The 24,679-nt window shown below is 41.3% G+C and overlaps 1 protein-coding gene and 1 long non-coding RNA gene across 4 annotated transcripts in view; both read right to left on the bottom strand.

Annotated features, from left to right (window-relative positions):
- Window positions 1–12,619, bottom strand: part of LOC147166068 (uncharacterized) — a 132,865-nt gene extending 120,246 nt beyond the window's left edge. For all 3 annotated transcript variants that reach the window (XR_015096484.1, XR_015096485.1, XR_015096483.1), the window contains exon 1: window positions 12,437–12,619. This is a non-coding gene — a long non-coding RNA (uncharacterized LOC147166068). The remainder of the gene's footprint in view (window positions 1–12,436) is intronic.
- A 9,804-nt stretch (window positions 12,620–22,423) lies between these two features.
- foxd2 (forkhead box D2) lies at window positions 22,424–24,148 on the bottom strand. The gene has a single exon (XM_086089353.1). It carries the CDS (start codon window positions 23,942–23,944, stop codon window positions 22,868–22,870), a length of 1,077 nt encoding a protein of 358 aa, XP_085945479.1. The 5' UTR covers window positions 23,945–24,148; the 3' UTR covers window positions 22,424–22,867.
- Between the last annotated feature and the right edge of the window lie 531 nt (window positions 24,149–24,679).

The raw sequence follows: 24,679 nt of genomic DNA, 5'->3' as shown, positions 1-24,679 counted from the left end.
AAATCAAAATCACAGATAAAATTGAATCGCTCAATTTTGATTAAGTGGTCTTTTTTTTATTTTTCTGCCAACAAAAAAAGAAAAAAACATGCTTGCATGTTATGTTAGAAATGCTTCAAATTACCAGAGACTTTTATAAGCACTAAATTGACTGGGCATTGTGGTTCAAATGTTGAACTTATTCAGGCAGATTAGTATGTGAAAATGTACTTAATAGCGCATGTTTGTCTTCAGCCTTGAGCTCAATTGGTGCCGCTAATTGCTGATAATGCAGTTGATTGAAAGCAAATAAACAAGCTGTTGAAGAGAGACAATCAGTCAGAGGCTGGCAGGCAAACAGACAGTCGGGTCAGTCACATGGACCCGCACACAAAAGAGACAGTGATAAACATGAAGAGAGTTCAAGGCAGTCATTTAGAGCCACATGTGGGAGCAGTAGCAGAGAAACCAAACTGAGGTTAGAGGTCACGCAGGATTTGGGTTTCCTGCTTCGACCTCAACCAGATCTTCTTTTTTTATACACACAAGTCATTCAAGCTTGGGACTACTCATCTGTTCTCCAGCCACACACCTGCTCTGCCTGACGTTCCGATTACTATTACATTTGTGGAATAAGAGTTATGAAGCAAAATCCATCTCAGGGGGCGGCCATCTTGCCACTTTTATCGACTGAAGATGACATCAATGTTGCTCAGGCAACGACTAATCACAGCTCACCTGTTTTCTGAAGCTGAGCTGTGATTGGTTGTTACCTGAGACCTGAGCAACATTGATGTCATCTTCAGTCGACTGCAAGTGGCTCAATGGCCGCCCCAAGATGGATAAAAACTTAACTTAACTCATATTCCATTTACACAATATTAACCAGAATACCATATTTAGGGCTGCATGTAACATATCATTGTCACCCCAAAAAAATTGGGTTGACTTCCCATTTAAGGAGACATATTTTGCCGTTTTTCCCACAAACTAAAACAGAACTCAATTCTGACGTGTCTTAAATGGCATGCTTGGATCAAAGTACAACAAAGATTCTGAATTACATGACGTTTGTCACTCTCTCTAATTAGCTCCGTTCAAAGCAGCGGGGCTGTCTCATGCAATTTTTTTGTACCCGATTCCTTAAGGGGAAAGAAAAGAAAGATTTTTATAATTTTTTTAAAATCATGGCGAGCGCCAATTGTTCACAGATTTACGTAATAGGCCAGGTACATTCCACGCGAATATGTTTACAAAATTTGATATATGACATTAATTTATTTATTTAAAAAAATAATAATTTGAATTTAATGTGTATCCAAAATTAAGATACAAATCAAATCTTAACTTTGACGTACCATTAAATCTCTAATGTTTGTGCAGTTGTCAGACTTTAAAAAACATTGCTAGTTAACACTGCATCTCTGCTTAGGTTTGGTTTTGACATGACAGAGGTACCGGTTTGGCTATAAACTCATTCACTCGCAGCCATTTTCCACCCCCTTCGCTCTCGGCTGTTATACTGGATTTTGACTGATTTTGCTTGGCCCACAGAATATTGTGTTCTGTTGCTATAAAAACATGAAACCTACCAAAACAAAGATTAGAGTTTCTTCTTTCGTCAGGAAAAAAAAGTATTAGCATTAGAATATAGCTAAGTCTCATCATTATTCACAAACCTGTTGAAAACACTGGGGAAAAGAGCTTGTTGCAACATGGTCCTGGTTGATCTCTTATACTCCGATGACACCTGCTGGCCATTTTTTGCAATAACTACCACTGCCTTAAGCGACCTCTTCATGTGAGAAGCTGTATCAAAGCCTACTGTATGCTCTAGCATAAAAAAAAACAACATATTTATGCATTTTGGGGTTTGAATGAGTTAATTGCAGAGAGAGGGTCATATTAATTAAAGGAGGCATATTATATGTATATTTTGACACCCCCCCCCCCCCCCCCGCAATTTCAAACAGTTCTCGGGTCAACTTATCTGTGACATGCTTTTGTCAAAAAGGATCAAACAATAAAAAGTCAATTTTCCACAATATATCACTTTCAAAATTGGCCCTAAAATGTGTGTATACAAGCAATTAAAGTCACTTTTCCATGCTACAAATATGTCCCCTTAAATTAAAAACGCATACTCGTTGCAACAAGTCGCGTCGTGTCATCTTTATGTTGTAGCACAGCTTGACACAAAAACCTTCCCTGCTATATACGTACATCTGTGCATTTATTTTGTCTTGACGCACATGTGTTTTGTGTGTCCAGCTCCCGCTGCCACGCTCTTTATAAACACATCAGTTGGGCTGACAGTGCACAGCGGGAGGGAGGCTGAACCCAGAGACGGCCAGGGACACAAGTCTCATAAAAAAAAATAAAAAAAAACCTTAATTTATTTCCCTCCAAATTGGAAAATGCACGCCCACACCTGACTAAATCATCACGCGTCAAAACTGGAGACGGCCCCCCACCGCACACGGACGAAACTCGATCCCACTTGTGCTGCGCGCACCCTAGCCGACGCTGGCAGTGAAAACACGTCACACACGTCTTCGTACACGCTTCTTAATGGATTCGGCAGATGTGCCGTCCCTTCCAAATCCTTGTACCCATGTCTCCCTCCCATGACGCCACCGATCCCCATGAGTACACTTTTGCTTCTCGCTCCAAACTTGCCCTTTTTTTAAACACTACCATGGTTTATTTTGTACGTATACGTAGATAAATCTGAATTATTATTTTTTTTCAACAAATCCCCTCGAACTGTTCTTTTTTCTTTTTTTTTTACTGCCATTTTGTCATGTTTGAATGCAATCATGTTTCTCATGATTACACTAGATTCCAATAAAAATTAGGGATGTTTGATACAACTTTTTTTAAACGATACAAGTACGGGTATTTAGTACGAGTACTCACCGATACGGAGTATGAATACCTGTTGCACTTTTGGTATAACTCAGTGACAAAAAAATGGGAATCGGCCGATGTGGCAAAATGCCACAGTATAGCGGCAAATGCTGTCGAGAAGGACTTGTCAGATTTGAGGGGTTTTGACTTTAGTATTGGTGACTGGTATCAGCAGCCTCCACAAGTACCCGATATCCATAAAATAAGTAATAGTATTCATATTCGACCGTCCCTAGAAAAAATATTCCACTAATGTCCAATTCTTAGCAGGAATTTTATTGTCTTTTAAAATCACGAGTTACTTGATAGTCACAACCCAAAGTAAAAAATAAAATAAAATTCATATATTTTGAAACAGGCGTCGTACATAGACAAATTATAGCAGCAAATCATGTGGACTCGTTACAGGAGAGATTCAGGCATCTTGTCGTGCCTCACTCACTGCTCCGTTTTAAGATAGTTTCAAACTAGAGCAGTTATTAGCCAACATGCTAGTTTGGGGCAACTTGTCTCAGTCATTTTGGGGTTTGTTGTCACATATGCAAAGTATGGGCCAATTAAAAAAAATGCACTTCTGACAACTCTGTTTACATATGCCAGAATTGTTCTTCAGATGATGAGTCTGAAGAGTGAGGAAATTACTTTGCCAGGTGTTGTTTCATTGTTTAAAAATTGATTTTTTTAGTTGTTGGAACTACAGTATGCCCACATATCGGGACTGGTTTAAGTTTCATGATGAACCGTCCATCCATTAACCGGAATGCTTTATTTTTAGAAATTCAATTTAATCTCAAATGTTCTGTTTAAGGGAAGCAAAACAGGCATTTGAGAACCTATATATAATATTTTATGTTAAAGTTTGCTCAATGACTGGTAGATTTTCAAGATCAATGATAAACAATTTATCTGGCTGGAAAAACAAACAAACAACAGGTGAACAAGGATAATTGTGTCCTTGTTTTATTAATTGCAAAATCCAATGTGACATTTTACCCTATATATGTGACAACTTACCCATTGGTGGGGCAACATGTCACATGTTCACTCCCTCTATTTGATGGCTTATAGCTCTGCACTGATACAAAGTATGAATATGACATAAATACAAAATATATACCTAAGACTTTGGTCTTTCATCTGGTATACATTTTGTTTATATATAATGTATTGATTCCAAGAAATATATGAAAGTATAAAAAGTGATAAAACTAGCTCCGGTCTCCCCTACATTTAAAAAAAAGTATTACAAACGATATTGTAATTGCTAGTATAAGATCTTTCCAATTGCAGCAAGTTATGCTACACGGCAGGAAAAAGACAAAAACAGAGCAATACCCACTTCACCCAAACAGGTGTTTTCATTTACTTTGATTAGCCCTGCCCGCTTTACGTCTTGTTCCCAGCACCCACCGCTGGGCTCCCACGGACGGCGGGGGCTGCGGTGCAGGACCTGCATCTAATTTGAATGCGTTTCGGGAGTAAAAATAATGAGCTGCAAATTGCCTTTATTTAGAGTTCACGCCAAATGTCAGGCGTAATTGGCTCTCGTGTCATGATTTCCACATCCAGGTGACAGTTGATTTGTTTCAACTTTGCCCTCTGTTCCTTCAGGAAATGCACAAATCCCGTCGGAGCCAAAGAGGTGTCATTAAAAGCATTAGCATGCTTTTGAAATATTGAAGTTTTGTGTGACTAACATTTCACACATTGCGCAGGTGAATAGGATTTAATGATTTGATTGATTGATTGATTGACAGCTGCTAGGTTGCTACCACAGTAGCAAGATTACACTTAAGATGATAATTGCCGAATTTTTAGAATAACATTTACTGTAGGACAAAAACGAAAATTATTGACGATGAAAAGCTGCGGTTTAAAAAACACACAGTATTGGGACTAAACAAACATTTGTCTATGTTCTTTTTATGGGTGTTTCAAAGCAGATGCATTATGGGAGTTGGTGAAAGCAATGGTGAAAGGGGTGACAAGGGTCTTTCCAAATGCAATCTGTTATTCTTCATAATGTGTGTACGATCTAAGCGTAGACTCTGAAAGGGGCTAGTAATTAGTCTTCTGTAGACGAAAACGCGCTTTTCCTCTTGGATGTTCATATAGTGTGTGTGTGTGTGGGGGGTGGGGGAGGGCATTTATTTTGGACAGACAGTGGATATAAATAGTCTCCGCACACTTTTCGGGAGATAAAATGAGACATAAAAATAATAATTTCAAAGGTTTTTCCACTATTAATGTGACCAATAACCTGTCAAATTGAATTGAAAAAACGTTTTTTTTTATAGAGGGGTAGTAAAAATAAATAACGTGGTTGCGTAAGTGTGCATACCTTCTTATAAATGGGATGGATGTGGCAGTTTTCAGAGTTAGTACCTCACATTCACACACATTAAAAGTCAAAACTCTGTTATACTGTATTTTAAATATGCAAAACTTATTTATCGGATGCTCATTATTTAACATCTAGTAATCATTTTATTCTAAAAAGTACATTTAAAACATTGTATTGACTCCCCTCAGGGGCCACCATTTTTTTTACACTTTTTTTTTTATACGAGTGCGCACATTCTCAAGAGGGTAACATGTATCAGCACTTCCTGTCGGCTTTATTTACTGACAACACCAAGACAGGCAACATCAACGGCAAGCTACACAAGGGTTAGCTCACACTTGTTGTCCGCCTGCATGATTGGGCATAATATTTTGACAATGAGGATGGTGCTTCCCATAATGCCACTTCCCTCGTTCCTCGCCACCATTCTTGCTGGCAGGAATATTTTAAGACTAGCGGCGTTTGGAATAGCAGAAGCTAGTGAGGCTAATCGCTAGTCTCATCCACAACCAACCATTTTCTGTGGTCTCGGACCCGCACGAATGTTTGAAGGCTGTGATGCTTTGTTGGCCGGATTTTACTGCTCCACAGAATAGTCCGGAAACGGCAGCTGAAAGGCGGGTCGAAAAGTATTTTTTTTAAATTGTCCGACTGGAAGAAGAAATGCCAAAAACATGTGATTAGCGATTAGTCAATTTCAAGCTTTACACACTGATGTGGCGTAGTAACGTTGATTCCATGAATTGGTTCAAGCCCCAACCAATACTACGGTGGAACACAATGAATAATTAAAATAGAATGGTCATGGCCACCCATTTTTAACTATCTCAGGGGCGGCCATTTTGCTACTTGCTGTCGGGTGAAAATGACATCACAGCTGCTCAGGGCCCAAATACCCTAGCCTGGAAATCCAGACTCACTCGCGGCTTTGCCGGAGAATGAGTCTGGTCAACCGTCCTATCAGTCGCATTTCTGAGGCGGGGCGAACCTGAGCTAACAGGCAGTGGAATGAACCAATGAGCGAAGAGCGGATGTGACGTCAGAAAAGCGACTCTTTAAAGTCTTCTTTTCTTCTTTTTTTTTGCGAAGACGGAGTAAAAATCCAACATCCAGCCGAAGAGAAACAGTAGTGAATGACTTATGTCGTTGTTTGACATTGCTCGAATTTCATTGGCCCGGCCTGTTTTTGGCCGGCGCCGAATCGCTGTCTATGGACGCCTGTAAAAAGAAAGTTGGTGTGGCTTGCCAGGCTACAAACAACCAATAACGGTTCAGTTGCAAAAGTCACATGACCAAACTCGAAAGGGATGAGTCACTATTGGTCAATACTTGAGCAACTGTGATGTCATTTTCAGTTGATAGCAAATGGCAAAATGGCCGCCCCCTGAGATGGGTAAAAACAAGTGGATTTTGCTGCTTAATTCATATTCCACAACCCCAACACAACCCATTTGTTGACTTTAATCCTCCTTTCATGACAAAGGCATAATAGAACGACGTTGCTTTTTTTTCACATTCTGATCAAAGTGTAAAAAGTAACAAAAACTAAAAATTGTAGTATTACCAAAAAGTACTTCATAAACCTTTTTTTTATTTTTATTTTTTAATAATTTTTAATTCCGACCGACTCAACTTTGGCAAGCTACACTCCGTGTACCCTAGCGACGAAAACCCATTTTCGAAGGTGAGTCCCAGCAGCGCATTACATAAGAGAGGAAGCCATCAGTCAGTGTTGCCATGCGGAACGACATTCAACAGATTTTTGGTGCCCTCTCAGGGTTGCAGCCTCCGTTCAAAGAGGGCGACAGCACCGTGAGCCTGATGTGTTTGCGCAAGGCTAAATCAGTTTGAGAGGGGTGCTAATAGGTATGCGTGTGTACTGGGGCGGGGGCACTCCACCCCCCCCCCCCCCACCAGTGATACATGGAGGCAAATGATCAGCCGCGAACAAACAACAAGCAAGCCACCCGTCTGCCTGCACAAACAAGCAAACAAACAAAGACGACACACAAACAAGGCGTCAAGCGGTGCGACGGCAGACTTTGGGGACGATCAATCACGTCCAGACGAAGGAAAGCGCTCGGGGCAGACATTTTGCCACAAGGTTATGTATCTATCTATAATAACTGGCTGAGTGCTTTTAAAGAGCTGTTTGTGTCAGCGCTCGCATGCACATTCATCTATCCATCGCGTGAACACATGTAGTTTGGACTGTCTTTTTTGTGTTTTTCTTATGTGTGGTTGCTATTGTGAGCGAGTGTGTGTGTGTGTGTGCGTGTGGGATGTAACCCAAGCCGGAGCGGCACAACACAGCAGCCTGTTCAAAGGCCTGTTTGTATTATTACAGCTTGTCCAGCTGCTCAGGACAGACAAACAAGACTTAGTGCTCTGGGCTGCAAAACAGACCTCCCACCCTTATTGTGGAAGCCCCCGTGGCCCGGCCCGGCCCAGCATTTTGCTTCAGAAATGAACAAACAGACGCCTACAGAAATGTATATACTGTATGTTGCCATACAAGATGGCAGCTTTGGTCGAAAACACGATTTTATAGTTAATTGATGGGAGTGTCCTTTTTTGTTAAAGCTTTGTTTTATAAAAAATAAAATAAAAAATAGCTAAAACGGGTACACCAGTGTTTTCTCTCTCTGCCCTTTTCGCTCCCTAACAGTTTGAAACGTGCGCATACATTTTTTCAGCGCACTGTAATGAGTAACACTAGCTCCTGTCAAAATAGTGAGTCTCCATTCCACATTTGCTTTTGGAATCCCACATACTTCCCTGAGCAATGATCCCGAAAACAAAATATTGCTTTATATACACAGTGATCTACTCGGAGAGCTGATGGAAATGAATGCCTGTATTTTTAGCGCAGACGTTTTTGTCGACAATATTTCTTTCAGAGTGCACTCGGTTGGCCTCCGAGCGGCTCCCTCCTCTGGAGATCTGCCAAATGGATCTGATCGAGGTGATTAAGATCAGGGTAAGGCAACACTCTCGCTCCCTCACACCTCCGTCTCCATGCCCCCCTTTTTATCCTTTTCACCTCAATTTGTGCCACTCTTGCTCACTTTCCACCCACTCGCGCTCCATTCGGCATCTGTCCTCCTCCTCGTCTCCTCCATCGCCTCCTTCACCCTCTCTGACTCAGGGTCCCTGTGTGCCTGTATGTAACATCAGTAAAGCTGTCAGGCAGCCAGGCCAAGGTAAACAGCCCAGCGCTAGGTTCAGGGGTGACGGGGGCCTGAGATGTTTTTCCTCGGGAACCAAGGGACCCCCGGGGGCTTCTGGCTGGGGCCGGGGGAGGAGGAGGGAAGATGATCCCCTCGGCTGCCCCCCCCCACACACACACACACGCCGACAATCTTCACCTTTTTTTTGTCTCTTTCCTCCTCATCGTGCATCTGTGTACACAAAGCTCTTGGGCAGCAGCCTCATCACACATTTACATCATCCATCAGCACACTTTTTATACCTACACTCTTTCTGGCATAACTCATTTACAGAGGCGCTTCTGAAACCTGAAATTTGGTGCAAAATTTTTGTGTGGGGGGGTGGGGGAGTGCAGTGCTACCTTGACGTACAAGTGCACCAACTTGAATCAAATCACACGCCATGTTTAGAGATATGAATCGAATCATTTTCTAGGAGAAATGCACATCCATAATGCATAAATATATACACATACTATACATATATATTAGTGCCCAAACGATAATTTTTTGGGGGGCCGATGCCGATACCGATTTTTGTCAGGCAAAAAAACACTGATTATCGATTAACTTAAAAAACTTTTTTCCCTCAAAATGCGTTTCATTAGGTGTCAATTTTACACGGATTTTTGCCCTATTTGACGCGAATAGTGGGGGTAAACTGTTTAAAAAAAATTACTTTCCTTTTCCAATGTAATTAATTAATGAAGTTCTAAGGACGTTAATCTTTCTCATGTGTGATTGTGTTAGTAGTATTTGAATGTGGGTCATATTTAACACGTTCATGTTTAAGTTATATTACACTCTAAAAACAGTTGGGTCAAAAATAACCCAACTATGGGTCAAAAATGGACCGATCCTCTACTCGGGTCAATTTGACCCAACTTTGAGTCAAGAAATGGGTCTTTCTGTGTAAAACAACTCATAAAAAATTCAAAAATGTGGGTCATTTTGTATAAAACAACCCAAAAAGTTGGGTCAATTTGACCCATAAAGTGGATCGGTCCATTTTTTATCCATAATTGTGACTTTTGACCCAACTGTTTTTAGAGTGTACACTGAGTTTAAGATGTGTGTAAAATTGTGACACAAGGGGATCTGGCTGAGGTCCCTAGAATTAACTTATGAACAAATGTCATTACCGTGTATATAATATTACCTCTACTGACCTACACTCGAAAAACAGTTGGGTCAAAAATAACCCAACTATGGGTCAAAAAATGACCGATCCTCTACCTTTGAGTCAAGAAATGGGTCTTTTAGTGTAAAACAACTCGTAAATATTTGTCAGATCCCCATTCATTTCTTTTACTTTACTTTGAATTTCAACATTTCAACACACACACAGTTTGAGCATAGCGACAAACATCATCACAATGCTTATCTATCCTGGCCACTAAGTACAATATATTTAGAAATATTCACATATATAATGTAGGAAGTAAACTGCCTTTTAGCCAACCTCCCTCTCCAATTCCCTAAACATCTGCAGCATCAGACAAACTCAGTAAATTAACATTATTTTCATTTTATTACACAAAGGTTAACTCGTTTTATTCTGACTGCGCACTTAAATCATTACCATTTCCATTTGGTTTTCTACGGGAAAATTTTGATTCTAAAAGCAAACAAATGCGTCCCAACCATTTTCAACCTTGGAGGTTCCACCGTAGTTGATGAATTATGGCATTTAAAAATAATAATAATTTTAAGCCTGGGGTATGCTGAGGAGACAGGAGGAAAAAAGACGACCATGGAGAAGAGTTTGTGAGTTGAGTGGCGACCGAGGACAGAATAGAAGACGATGGAGGGAAGCGATACCCCTAACCTGTACATGACCCTTCCCATTCCCAGTAAGCTGCTCCCTCTGACGGTGGCAGATGGCCTGAGATGACGAGCGAGACGGTCTCGGAACAAACCAGAGGTAGCAAATCAGACAAGGCAGTAAAAGCAGACCAAGTGGGACAAAGGAGACAGAGAGTAAGGAAAGAAATAGAAGTTTTTGGAAGCAAAACTATGGTGAAAAAAAAAAAGCGTGAAGAGTGATTTAATGGGGGAAAACAAGAGAGGGAAACTTTAGAAAGAGGCTGGCCCGGCCAAGAAAAGCATGTAGAATTGAATTAGGGCACAGGGAACACAACCAAGCAAGCACAAGTAGAGAGGAGCAGGGGTGCGTAGAGAAAGAGGAGGACCATTACCTTTCTTACATTAGCCGTTACATCCCTTGGCGACTGTTTGAGGGGTAAAAAGGGAGGAAACATCACAAGGTCGGAGGAAGGATTAGGATAATTGGAGAGGACTGTGAATGGGAGAGCAGCTTCACTATATTTGCAAATACTATTGCTTTTTTAGACAATATGGAGCAGCAGGTGGGGCCTCTTTGAAACATGCGACTGAATATAGTTTTGTTTATGTGCCAAAAAGAAAGTGGTTAGCCTGACAAGTAGTAATAGACACACGTGGTTGGAGGTGACCAACATCAAAACCAAGTATTCTTACTGATTAGCATGAATAATTTGATTTAAAAAATATATATTTTACAATATAATACAACAAGCCTGGCCTGCTGGGTGGTATTAGCTTAGATAAACAGCTAGCTGTAAACAAGCTAACGTTAGCCTGCATGCTAAGTGACTAAGCATCAGTTGTGGGCCCTAGAAATTCATGTACGAGTGTCATTATGTGTTTATTTTGTTCCATAAAGTAATGGAAAGTGTTTGTTTGTTTTTTTAACAAGAATTGGTGAGCGAACTTGTGTCACATAATAGATTGTGTTTAACATTGGAGCTTGATAACTAACTAGCACATAGTCTGGAACACTTTGGTGAGAAGAACACTAACTGGGAAAGATTTTGTGTTATTTTATCACTTCATCAATGACATCTAGGGCTCTCTAAAGGCTCCCAAAAAATGTATGCCGTGTTATTTTACCTAACAACGTCTACGCGCAACTACTGTTCACCTCCTTGTTTTCCCCATTGCGCTGCCTTTTGCTATCATTCTTCCTGTTCTGTCGCCGCTCCGCATCCATCACAAACTGCCACAATGGTCTGTGACGGCGCAACGACAGGTCTGACACATGCCTCGCAACCCGGAGAGCCCGTCTCAACCAGCCGGCAGGCGATACACAAGAGGGCAAAACACATATTGAGTGCCCTTCGGCACATTCCTGTCTACGTCATGGTTATTCTTATTACTTCTATGCAAAATATTAGTCAGCCATGTAATGTATTGTTCAAAAGTTTATTTGAAAGCAATACTTGTGTGCCTGCATGCATGGTGATAGCTTGGTTGAAATTAAAAGTTACATTCCAATATGGATTAGTTATATGCCGACTTCTTCCATGTGTCACATCCTGTAATTATGTGAAAAACCATCAAATACATCACATAAAATAACTTTGTGCTAATGTGGTTGTATTGTTGTAATGTGATGCTAACCACACAAAAAAATGTTGCTGTAAAAATCAGTTTATATCATTAAAGAAACCACAGCATAATAATGGGGATCTGTTATGTTATTTTGCAACAAATTCTATACACTGTAAAATGTATAGGCCCTACAGAGCTTCCCCTTTGCCACATTCTGTTCCTTGTTTCAAAATGTATTATTCAAAATAGCTACATATGTGCATGTCGTTTCTTTGTTTTGTTTTTTAAGTTGCCATTACGGGGTGTTGTAAAATGTCACATTATGTGTGTGTTGGAGGAATTCAGTGAAAGGGTGCACTATAGATGTTGAACGACATCAGTGATGACTGCCTGACTGAATTTCGTTGATAATTCAGCCTTAAATATTGTGCTGCTCGCAGCCATTTTACAGAGCGAGTATCTACCCCAAACAATTGCGAGTAATCAAATGAATTGTTGTTATTAACAGATGACGTACTGGCGTCATCATCAATTTAAAAAAAAAAAAACGCGACACTGCGTTTTGACAAACATGACATGACGCGAATAATCAGCAACACTTACGTAAAGCAAGTTAACTCACCGGAGTGATGAACAGAGGAGGAGAAACGGCGCTTTTCCAAGCCCCCACCTCTTTCTTTGTGTTGTCGTCGTAGTTGTGGATTTAATTCCGTTTTATCACCTTTTAAATTGCGGCTTGTACATTTGGATTTTCTGCCGTTTGTCACATGACGCCTAGTGCAGCTGGACACGAATCAAAAGAAACAGGTGCGTCGACGTCACAGTAACCGAAGGAAGGACTTCCGGAAAAGTGAAAAAGAAAAATCACATTTATTTAAATATATTAATGTTTTCAATCAGGGGGAAAAAACAAATATTACACAGTGTTGCTATATAATAATAATAATTTCAATTGTGAAGTTAAAATAGTGTCAAATTTCGTTTTTTGTCCACCATAAACAAAATAAATCAAGGACGCATCTGTCGAGGAAGGACGCAAGTCTGGGATTGATAACAATATGAATCGATGACTATCATAATCAATGTACATGACTGATGCGTATAGTAATAATCAATGGGGGCGGGTTCTTAATAAGCCGTGGCTTCTACCCGTCAGCCCTTCTTTCGGATGTCAATGTTGCAAATGATATTATGTGATCGATGTAACCTGTAATAATGTGTCTGAGGAAGGAAAAAATGAATAAAACAAACAAACAAACAAAACATAATGGTTTGAGGTCGAAAGAAATTACAAATACAACAGGTTGATGCATAATTAATTATATGTACTTAGCCATCTAATAGAAGAGCAACTACTAGTATTCTGATAGATATTGACTTTGCCAATTTGTGTCGATGTTTTAAACTTGATGACAACTAATCGAAATTAGACATGCAGAAAAAATAATAATTTTGTTTGTTTGTTTGTTTTAGCCTGGCTATAATGTCCCGCTACACAAAGGAACACCAAATGAGACCAGCCAGTTCATGTGAAGGCATGTGAAGGACTGCCACTCGTTTCAACAGCTATATTCAGCTATATTTTTTATATTTTTTTCTATAACAACCTATTGAAGTCTGTTTTTATCTGAAACCATCCCATAGCGTACAAAAAAGGTTGGGGCTCGCTGTACTGTGCTGGAAAAAAATCTCAATGACGTCACTTAATCGATCTTAGACTACATAAATATCTTTAGTTGTTCAGCCCATTATTTGTCATTAATAAATAATATTTTGGAGGCAAATGAAGGGAAATTTGGTCACTAGGGGGCCATGGTTGCGAATCACTGCTTGTCTCGTGGATGATGTAATTATGAGTGCGAATTGAGATGCAGTACAGCTATTTGGCAACATGGGTCAACGTGTGACTCAAACCTTCCTCACTCGGAGGCCACCATGGTTACATTTAAATTTATAGAGATGTTTTGCGCCAAACCGTTAATAGGCCATGAATTGGTAGTTTTAAGCTGCCCACACTCATTACGTTGATCTACAGTCTGACTTTTCCAAGTCCATTTCTCATCTAAACTTAATCAGAACTTATGTTGCTTCTCTTCAACAAACGAATGGACTTCTTCTAACTAATATTGCTCGTTAACCATCAGACTGTGTGGTTTTGGCAAACCAACCAACACCGTCAAGCTGTAATATGGCACATTTTTAAAAAACGAAAATGTGCCACAAATACATCCCGGCCGCAGAAGTCGAGCAAGTGCTTACATGTGTAGGCTCACTTTTAACTCTCTTTTGCTCACACACACTTGATCTACTTAGATCTCCCACATCTAACTGCCACTTAACCTCACTTTCTCTACTCACCCATCTGCTAGCCCCCACCCCCCCCTTCAGCTCTCGATCCATCATCCAGCTGCGCTCTGCGTAATGACTCTATAGTCATGAACAACATTAACCCACACCCTGTCCAAATGCTGATCAGATACTCCTTTACCTTTGTTGAGAGTCCAATCTTGGCCTCCTTCGCCGGCTACATCTGCCTCTCAAATTGTTCTTTCGCTCCTCCGCTGTCCCTTTTTCACGTGTGACATTTCTCGTCTTGAGTGGCCTTATCATCTTCGGCCTTTTATTTGCCGCAAGCTTTGAACTTGTGTCCTCTTCATGCTCCATGTGAGAAAAGAGTCTTGCGGGGACGCACACTTATGAATAGGGACACATTTTGTCAATATGCTGCAGCAAAAAAAAAGAAAAAAAGAGGCACGTCAAACCCGAGCTGACACGAGGATGGTTTATGAATCTAAAACCTTATGACATACATATTTTCTGCATCTGTTACAGGAGAAAGGAGGCGAGGGTGTGTACATGTTGTAAAAAGATGAATGTGCATGCGTGGGACCTCCCTTGTAGAAGTCCAAAGACGCCTGCTAGAAAACGATAAATCCACTAGCATGTTTTCAGCCTAATTTTCCACTGGCCCCGTGACTCTACTTGTATACGTGTTGCCGCTCCTGTTGTTTGGGATCCTCGGGTCTCTTGTGTGCTGAAGAACCACATAGGCCTATATTGTGCACAAGTAGTTTGCGTTGATGACTTGCACCGAATAAGAGGTTTCCATCATTGGAGACTGGGCAGCAGGTTGTCTTAGTTTATACGCCCCAATGCTAGCTTGATTTATATACACAACCCTAACCCTAAACCCTAACCCTAACCTAACCCTAACTCTAACCCTAACCCTAACCCTAACCTAACCCTAAACCTAACCCTAAATCCTAACCCTAACCCTAACCTCTAACCCTAACCCTAACCTAACCTAACCTAACCCTAACCCTAACCTAACACTAACCCTAACCTAACCCTAACCCCCAACCCCTAACCCCTAACCCCTAACCCCTAACCCTAAACCCTAACCCTAAACCCTAAACCCTAACCCTAAACCCTAACCCTAACCCTAAACCCTAACCCTAAATCCTAACCCTAACCCTGTTTTTCATTAATTTTGGAATGGCGCATTCTCAGATAACTTGATGACTTTCTTGAGTTTAATAAGGGAGGAGAAACAAATCTTCTTCTCCGCCAGGAACTGTCAGATGCTCAGGGCATTGTAAAGAAGCCATGAGCTGTCCTGACAAAAGGATTTCCTTTTCTCACACACTGAATGTCAAAAACAGTCCAGAATCTCTTTGTGACATGACGAATAATCGTTTGGCCCACATTGAAGAGGAAAATTGCATTTTAGTTTTCAATGTATCTTTTGTGACATTAGTCCTGGAACTTTTCTGACACATCTTGGAAATACTCGCACAATTTCTCAACACCCATTGCTAAAGCCAAAAATGCCATAAAAAGAGCCCAAAACGTTGACAAAATGCTGTATGACTTTCGCCAAATCGTAATTTTTGCACCACCTCGGGGACTTTCGACTTTAGAGGTTCCACATGACCCGTTACGCATCCCCTTCTAACTATTGCGAAATGCACTTCTCCGCTTAAATTGATGGCTCTCAAAATGTATTGTATATTCCTGGCCAGGCATGCTTAACTCCCAGCAAGGTTTTGGTAAACAACTTTTGTTTAATTCTGCCATCAAGCTCAGCTGCATGCACGAACAAAGAAACAAAGCCTTAAGTGAAAAACACAATCTCCCCGGGGAAGTAATTAAAGTGTCCTATGTGATTAGCTCTGTCACGTCAAAAAGGGTGGCGTGAGTCGTTTGTCGACGTATACTGCGGCTTGGTACTGCACTGCGCATGCCTGTGGTGCTGCAGCCTGGGCCTCAGATCAACGTTGGTGGCGAAGGAGAGGTGTTGGGAGAGCCTGGTGTAAGGAGGGGGGGGGGGGTGCTCGGCTAGAAGTGGACACAATGTGTAATGGCAGATCCAGCTGAGAAAACACAAGCACCCGAGGAACACTAAAACCTGAGGGGTGAAAAATATGCGAAGCCTGGCGATAGGTCAGATTCCCTCACCGTATCTAATTCGATTTTACAAACTGTAAGAAAACACGCTGCTGCTGCTCCTCGCCGAGCACTAGTGCAAATATTTCAATTTTTTACACTTTTTTTTTTTCAATGACTCAAAAACCTGGATGGCCTTTTCCCAAAGCACATCTGCTTTTTGCTTAGTGTATGTCCACAAATACTGGCTGGGGGAGATTATTTACTCAAATGCAGATGGGGGAGGTGTCTATTAGGAAAGTGTTTCCCAGCCATTGTTGAGCCAAGGCTCATATTTGCATGATTATGAAATCTTTCATAAATCCAAACTAATATCACTGAAATATGAACTTAAATTTCTCTCATGTGTCGTGAAACAGCGGCTTGGAATCACTGGCATTGTGTGGGTTGAAAAACTTCAGGTTTTTGTAGTCGTGATGATAGTCGTGTCCACTTCGATTAATCGAATACATCAATGATATTTTTTCAGTTCTTTTTTTTTCTGATTTTCTCTGTAAAGTTAAACAAAATACTATAATGCGTAGAAATGCAAAACAGTCAAATGTTAGGCTTGCAATTCATATCTTTATTGAAAAAAAGTTATTTGTTATTTTTTTAATTAATTAGCCAATGTAATTGGTTATCGGAATTAGCCTATACTCTTTAAAAAATATATATTAGGGGGTGGAGGGGTTAATATCAGTCAGGTCCTCTAGTATTCAATTTGTTTTTATTTAGTCGGATAATTTTATAAGATCCGATGTAAGTTTTTGTGAAGAGGATTCCGAGCATGTATGTCTGCGGCTTCGAGGCTGACAATACAAGTTGGATGATTTTTTTTTTCACGATAAAAAGGTTATTGATTGAACACCATTACGTATGTCTTTTTTTCCAGCGTTACATACAGAAGCATTTGATGAATTTGCTCAAGGCCGACGTAAATAGTGAAGGCTTTCTTTATAAGTATCTGTTATTGAAAATGAAGAATGGAAATTTACTAGAACTGGCTATGACGTGATCAGATATTATGTTTGTGTTTAGACCCACTGAAGCAGCATGTGGCTCATATACACCCCTATTGCCAAAAGCCCTCTCATGCTGCATTCCGTGCATCTGCTCTATACAATATTTCCCCCTTCTCGCAAGGAATAAAGATTAATCTTGGGACTCCCCAGTGAAAAATAATATAATAATTTCCTCTCTAAAAGATTTCGTTTGCCTCTCAGGAAAGGCTCTTTTTTTTCTTTTCTTTTTTACTAAATTGCACCCAATGCGACAGGAGAGTTAAAATGTTTGATATTGCACTTAAAAAGAGGCAGAGATCAAGCAGAAATCATTTTTGAAAATCCCTTTTGCAGCTCCTTCATGCAGAGCAAATCAGGTGGCTCGTTCTGACCAGTGGTTAATATTCATCCAGTGGGGTTTCACGCACGCACGCACGCACGCACGCACGCAGGCGGTCAGGCAAGCTGCAGCCGGGCTTCGTGCGTGCCTGGTGGTCCACGCAGTCAGGTCTGGCAAAGACATTAGAACGGGGAGTCCCATAGACAGCGCTCACTTCTCTAAATAAACATTAGTCTTAAAAAGTTTGGCCCCGCGACCTCGGCGTGATCGCGTTTCACTCTGGATACAGTCCATTTTTATCGCGAGGTTTGCCTCCTCTTTCACACACACACAACACAACGCATGCACTTTCACCCTGGGAAAAAAAAAAGAAGAAGAAAAAGATTGGATGTCAATTTAAACAAAGTTTCGTTTTCACGAGTCTAACAATAACAAATGTTTTTTATTGATGTGCGATGTATTATGACACACTGGATAAACATCGTTTTGATTCGCAACTAATTAGGTCATAAATATTATGTAAGTTCTCAATTTGATTTCTAAATTGCTGTTTTAACTCCAAAGGCCTCATCGCGGTGCACTTTCTTCAGCGCTCGTTTTTTAGAGAAAATAAAAAGTCTCTCTTTTTCTTTTCCTTTTTCTTTTTTCTTTTTTAACATTGCAACGTGGTCCTGCCGTCCCCGAAAAAGGTCAACGAGAAACTGCAGTTGAATACACGATTGTGTGTCTCTCTCTCTCAGACGCGCGCGCGCGCACACACACACACAGCATGTAGCAGCTGCACCTCCCTATATCAAAAGTGATGAGGAGTCCAAAAACATGTCAGTGATCCGAATTTAATTCGTTACAAATGGCGTTCATGTTGACTAATTATGCTCTTGCTAACAGCTTAATAAGAAGCTCAGCGTTCTAAAATAGACCAACTTTGACAATTTTTAAATAATCAAATGACTGTTGATATTGCATGCTGATGTGCAACTCTTATTGTTTTAGATTTCCAAATGAATCCGTTTCGTCATGAATAGTCACATGTTTAAAGCTTACATTTTTGTAAATTCCTTGATGGCCTAACATTAAATGTGATAATAATATTTTCTTAATGTCAAAAAGGCAAAATCCTGCCTCCCAGAATGAATCACCTGCTATTGGCCAATAGTGTCCTCCTCGTCTATTATTTCTCCAACTGCAGGTGTTCTCTTCACTCGGCGTGTCTTCCAAAGTTCATATTATGTTCTGGCACATGGGGGAGTTGACTGTCCGGCCATTTATTTACACATTCTAAATTAATTAAGCGCGGCATTCCTTTGTGTGGTGCAAAAACACGAAAGGGAGGAGAGCGTTGCATGGCGGTGCAAGTGGGGAGAGGCCAGGGGGGTGCATGGCGTGATTTATCGAGGAGGGTCTCTTGGCTCGCTTCTCCTCCCCGGCCAAGGAGACACTCGGACCCGGCCAACATTCCTCCGGGTCGCTGTGCACTTTTGCATCATATTATTTAAAATGTGTTTTTAAATTCTATATTTATTGGTGGAGATAATCAAATGTGCAGTTCTGGTCTTCGGTCATACGTATATATCTCTAACGAAACGTTGGTTGCAAAAAAAAAAAAAAAGGGGTTTCCCTTAACAGCAATAATGATGCTCAGTTTTGACAGACGCGTGAAAATAGAGGTATCGATTTAATAATGCGGTGATTGCGGCTTGCCTCTCTTGCGGAGCCAATTAGGGGACCCAAAATATTAGGAACAGCTTTCAGTATACATCTCAGTGCTTCAAAGGCACATTGGGGTGCCTAATAAATTGGGCGGTATAGGCAAAAGATGTTATATGACATTGTTTTATGTTTTATGATTTAGACTGAAAATGGTTCAATTTGTTTAAAAAAATAAAAAACAAACAAACAAAAAACAATGAAGCAATATATCGACATCTTCACACACGCAATTCCTTGTTGTGGTGTCAGCACACGCACTGCCCTTGTGTCCTTCAAGTCTAAGGAAGATGTATCGATCCAGTATCCAAGTGTATTGACAAGGTGGTGAAAGAATTGGGTGTAATGATTTTAGTTAAGTTCCTCCTGTCACTCACCATTTATCCTATCGTGATAAATCTTTACAAATATTTACGTAACGAATAAATAACAATGCATTTTCTTCCCGCAGCGCACATGGAAGCGGTTATAAAAAAAAAAAAAGGATAAATGCACTTTTGGAGTCATTTGGCTGTCACGTCACGCATCACTCGTGACTATTCTTTGAGACAACGTCACGCAAACTGACGAAATGACGACAAGCTCTCAGGCTGTCGCTGGTGTGGGTGGTCCGGGTTGTCAAACACGAGCGTGCAGTTGAAGGCAAGACAGAATCTAAATAAAAAAATTCAAGGGAAGATGGTCGCAGGGTGTGCGACTTGTTTGTTGTGGTGTCTTTTTTTTTTTTTTTTTAGGTCTATTTCTGCTCGCCGTAGCCTGTAATCTTGTCTCCTGCAAGTCTAAATGAGACTCATTCGATTGTGCATGCTCTCCTGCGTGCTTCCATTGACGCTCTTTCGAACCTGGAAATGTTTCATGCAGAGATTGTAATGGTCTGGTGAAGATGCGTCTGCATCGCAGCCATGCGGAAGCTTCTTTGAGTCTTGCATAAGCATTTTAGGCATGCACGGGGTCATCAAATTTGGGGGTTGGGGGGGGGGGGCAAAATGTAGGTCAGTTTTTATTGGGATTGTGCAAGCTATTCACGAACGTAATTAGGGAAATGTAATGTATTTTGATGTAAATGAATGTATAGGCCTATATGTTGATGATATGGCAATAGATATTTTTATATTACATTTCTATTTATGGGCCTTCATGGGCAAAAATGGCCCATGAAGGAAATAAACATAGGCCTATAGTTATAGTGCTGTTATTTTTTTTTTAATGCTCATAATAACTCTGCTCTAAAAAATTATTATTATTATTTTTTAAAGTCGTGCTGCTTCAGAGTCTGTAGCCTACACGACGAAAGTTCTTTAGAGGTTCGTTGGGTTTTTAGAAAGGTGGAAGTTTGAAATAACACCTGTACAGCACCATGGAGGTTAAATTCTCGTTTGGTGGTCTATTGGACAATAGGTTGTTTTATTAATTGCAAAACTGAATGCCAAATACCTAGGGGTGGGGGGGGGGGCATATACATATATATGTAGTGCCTTTATTACTATTTATTTATTTATTTATTTTAACCAGTAATACATTTGTATTTTGGGGCTTATAGCATATGAGATAAATAAAAAATAAAATAAAATAAAGTTCAGTTCATAATAAAAATATCTGCTAACGATAACAATGATAATGATCATAAATTAGTATTCGCCTTTAGTGATGAAAAATGCCTCCAACCTATATCAGCATGTTTTCTTTTCTCTTATTCTCTCTCTCTCTCTCTCTCTCTCTTTTAATTTATTTTATTTTTTGTATGCAGGAGTTGTTCCTATAAATGTCCGACTCAAGATGAGCAGAATAGGAAGAGGATACCACAGCGACGCACACACTAAAAAAAAAAACACTTGTATTTTAAATACACAGTTATAGTTTAAACATAAATGATTTATATTTAGAGCAACAATGTTAGCACAACAAAGCAAGCAAGTAGGCTATAATTTTCTGAGTTGTTTTTCTTTACTTATCCCTAATTAACAAAATATAGGCTAATTAAATGTATTAAAATATTTAGTTGAATTGACCAACTGTATATGCTATCTAAGTTTGTTGCCTTAAAATTTGAAGTCCACCCAAACTTAACAGTGCACCAACAAAGCCATATCTTGCTAAATTGACATATCGATGAAAAAGAGCGTTTGTTTGCAGGGAAAGAGGATGCAAATTAAAAGGCCTTTCATTGGTCCATTTTGCTCCATTCAACTGCTGCAGGACTAAAGAATGAAGCATGTGTTGGTTTTGCTTTCCAAGCCTTTCCAAATCACCGATGTTGCGCCACGGGATAGACCAGAGCATCATCCCCTCCCATGCACGCCTTTCATCCTCAATAATCACGTGTCAAAACAGCGCGCAAACTAATTTGTCCGCACATTTGCGCACAAAGACAAATCCTCGCATGCAGTCTCCTTTCTGTCCACAAACATGCTCCGCTCCAAAAAAAAAAAAAAAAAAAGACCACTGGGCCTGTTTGGGGGTCCCCCGCCGCTTCTTTTCAGACAACGCCGATGACATGAAAGCGGCCCCTGCAAACGCGAGGGCCCTTTGAGAAGAACATTTCAGCTTTTCAGGCTTCCAAATGCGTGTGGCTGCACCGGGCCCCGCCGAAGGGGGGACCCCTCGCTGTGCGCGCATTGAGTCCCCCCGGGCCGGGGGTCCACGCTGACAACGTCAACAAACGCTGGATTAGCTGCCCCAATGAAAATGCTGCAACAAATTAGCAGCGAAAGCCCCTTTAATTCTCTCCACAAAATCTAAAGAGCTTATCGGGATATTGTCCACTTTCAATTACAAACCAGCAAGTTTTGCTCAGTGTGTATAGTTTAAGGCCCTTTAGAAAAAGGCTCTTTTTTTTGTAAGGTGCCACACACACACACACACACACACACACACACACACACACACACACACACACACACACTGATATCTAGCGTCGTGTTTTTGACATATTTAAATAAAACGTGTCTGAATGAAAGCCCCTTCCTCACAATCCCAATTCATCATCAAATTACATTTAACTGAATGAAAAGATGTACATTCTTTTTCTTTTAAAATCCACAAACATTTATTTTTGTCATTACAACCAAAAAAAATGACCTATAATGAACACTTGTCTTTTTCTATTGGCAACACATGACATAAAACTGTATGTGAAATACAACAAGTTTGAATGGAGGTAATGTGCTTTTTTTTTCTCCTTTTGAAAAAAAACAACAACAAAGGTTTTTTTCAATCACCTTGGACAGGAGATTTTGGGGTAATGCTTTTTTTTTTAAGTTAAAAACCTGAGTTGCCTGTCTCATCTGTGTCTATTAAAAACACACAATCTCATGTAAAAATGGTAAACCCTACTCATTTAACTTAACGGTGTTATTTTGTTTACGACACAAAATGGAGGCCGTGTTAAGGCCTGTTTAAATGGATCATAATGCACCTATTTACAAAGCATATAAATAAACCCTCTCGTGGAGCCAAAACATTTTTTTAACCAATAATTTTTTAGCCATCTTCACTTAGGACGACACCACATTTTGGCTTTTTATTAATAAAAATAAGTTCAGTTCAAGGCAGTTTTTTTTTTTTTTTTTTTTGTTCTTCAGAAGGGGCAAGTGTTCAAGTTTTTGCTGGCAAAAGTCTGCCCGTGCGACCCAGGTTGTAACAAGTCTTGCGACAGGCTCAAGTGGTTGGAAGCGGACGCCAAAGCCGGGCTGAGCATGGCCAGGATGTGCGCCTGCCCCCCCGGCTGCGCGCCGTACGACGACACGGTGGAGTTGGCTGCGCCGATGATGTTGTCGATGGAGAAGGAGGGCCGGTTCGGGGCACTCGAGTCCGTCTTGAGGGGCGCCAGGGACGGGTAGAAGGGCTTCCTCAGGTCGGGTAAGGGAGGGGGCGCGGCGGCGGCGGGGAAGATGGGCGAGGGCAAGGTGCACGGCATGTTGGGGAAGGGGAAGGAGCCCCCCGCGTGAGGGTGGGCGTGAGGGTGATACGGGCTGTGAGCCGCGTGGAAGTTCTGCAGCTGAAGTCCGTAGCTGTATCCGTACGGGTTGTATCCGAAGCCGGGCAGGAAGCCCCCGGCGTCCCGCAGGATCTCGTTGCCCTGGTTCCTCTTGAAGCGCTTCCTCCTGCGCAAGAAGCTGCCGTTGTCGAACATGTCCGCCGAATCCGGGTCCAGCGTCCAGTAGTTGCCCTTGCCGGGGTTGCCGGGCTCGCGTGGGATTTTCACGAAGCAGTCGTTGAGGGACAAGTTGTGTCGGATGGAGTTCTGCCAGGCGGGGAACTTCTCTCGGTAGTAGGGGAACCTGCTGCTGATGAACTCGCAGATCTCGCTGAGGGTCAGCCTCTTCTTGGGGCTCTGCAGGATGGCCATGGTGATGAGCGCGATGTAGGAGTAAGGGGGCTTGACCAGGGCGCTTTTCCGCGCTTTGTCGCCCACCAACACCGCCCCGGGATCCGCGCCGAGCCCCATCTGCTCGGCCGGGCAGTCGGAGCTGCTCAGGCCCGGCGACGACGGCCCTTCCTCGGCGTTCTGGGAGTAATTATCATCGGAGTCCAGGTTGAAATCGTGCTGCATGTACTTCCCGTCCTTCCCGACGGACATGTCCCCCCCGACCACGTCAATGTCCACATCATCGGACAATGCAGAGCTGTCGGACATATCCGTCCCTAAAGTCATCCTTCTCGTCCACCCCTCCCGAGATGGTCTCCTCCTTGAGAGCCCACCGACACTCTAGAACCGCGCAAGAACTTCGCTGCGAGCAGCCAACGCGCGCATGTTTCTAGAATGGAAAAGCGAGAGGATAAAAACAAGTTTGACCTGCAGCCTTTGGCGTCTCCCGGAGCTCTGAGTGCGCGAGTGTCATCCAGCAGGAAACTTCTGCTCCCCTTCTCGCTCGCTCCCTCCCTCCCTCCCAGGCTCTCTCTTTCCAGGCGTACAAGTCAATCACAGATCATCGAGCCCTCCTTCAGCACTTCACGTCATGCTTTAAAAGTTACGCATGAATATTACAAATTTCAAGAAGGTTTTTGAAAGGGATCCAACCAAAGAGCCACACTAACCTCCTCTGCGTCCTTTAAGCATTTATAGGAGCGCCCTGGTCACGTGATCTGTGACGCGCCCACAGGAATCGCATGAGCCAAATTTACATAGCATAACTTAACATTGATATTTTTTTATTTTCAATTAAAAACGCGTCACCCGCACGAACGAAGAACCGGATATGGAGTGATTTCGTTTCTGATCAATCCAAATGCATTTGATTGTAAATTTTTGTTCATGTTTTCCAACGTAAATGTAAGTTAATTGAATATTAAGACATTAAAATAAAAAATGCTTGCTGTTTTGCTAACAAGCATTTTTTTCTCAGTGTATTTTTTTTGTATTTGGAAGTATGTTATTGAGATTCTCGCA

The sequence above is a fragment of the Leptonotus elevatus genome, chromosome 11, assembly GCF_054856555.1.
Source record: "Leptonotus elevatus isolate MCC_2025b chromosome 11, RoL_Lele_1.0, whole genome shotgun sequence".
Lineage (NCBI taxonomy): Eukaryota > Metazoa > Chordata > Actinopteri > Syngnathiformes > Syngnathidae > Leptonotus > Leptonotus elevatus.
The sequence above is the reverse complement of the archived record's forward strand: the minus strand, read 5'-3'. Positions and strand labels throughout refer to the sequence as shown.

Bases quoted from the DNA above. Each gene is read 5' to 3' on its own strand.
- foxd2 (XM_086089353.1), bottom strand. From the start codon at position 23,944: ATGACTTTAGGGACGGATATGTCCGACAGCTCTGCATTGTCCGATGAT.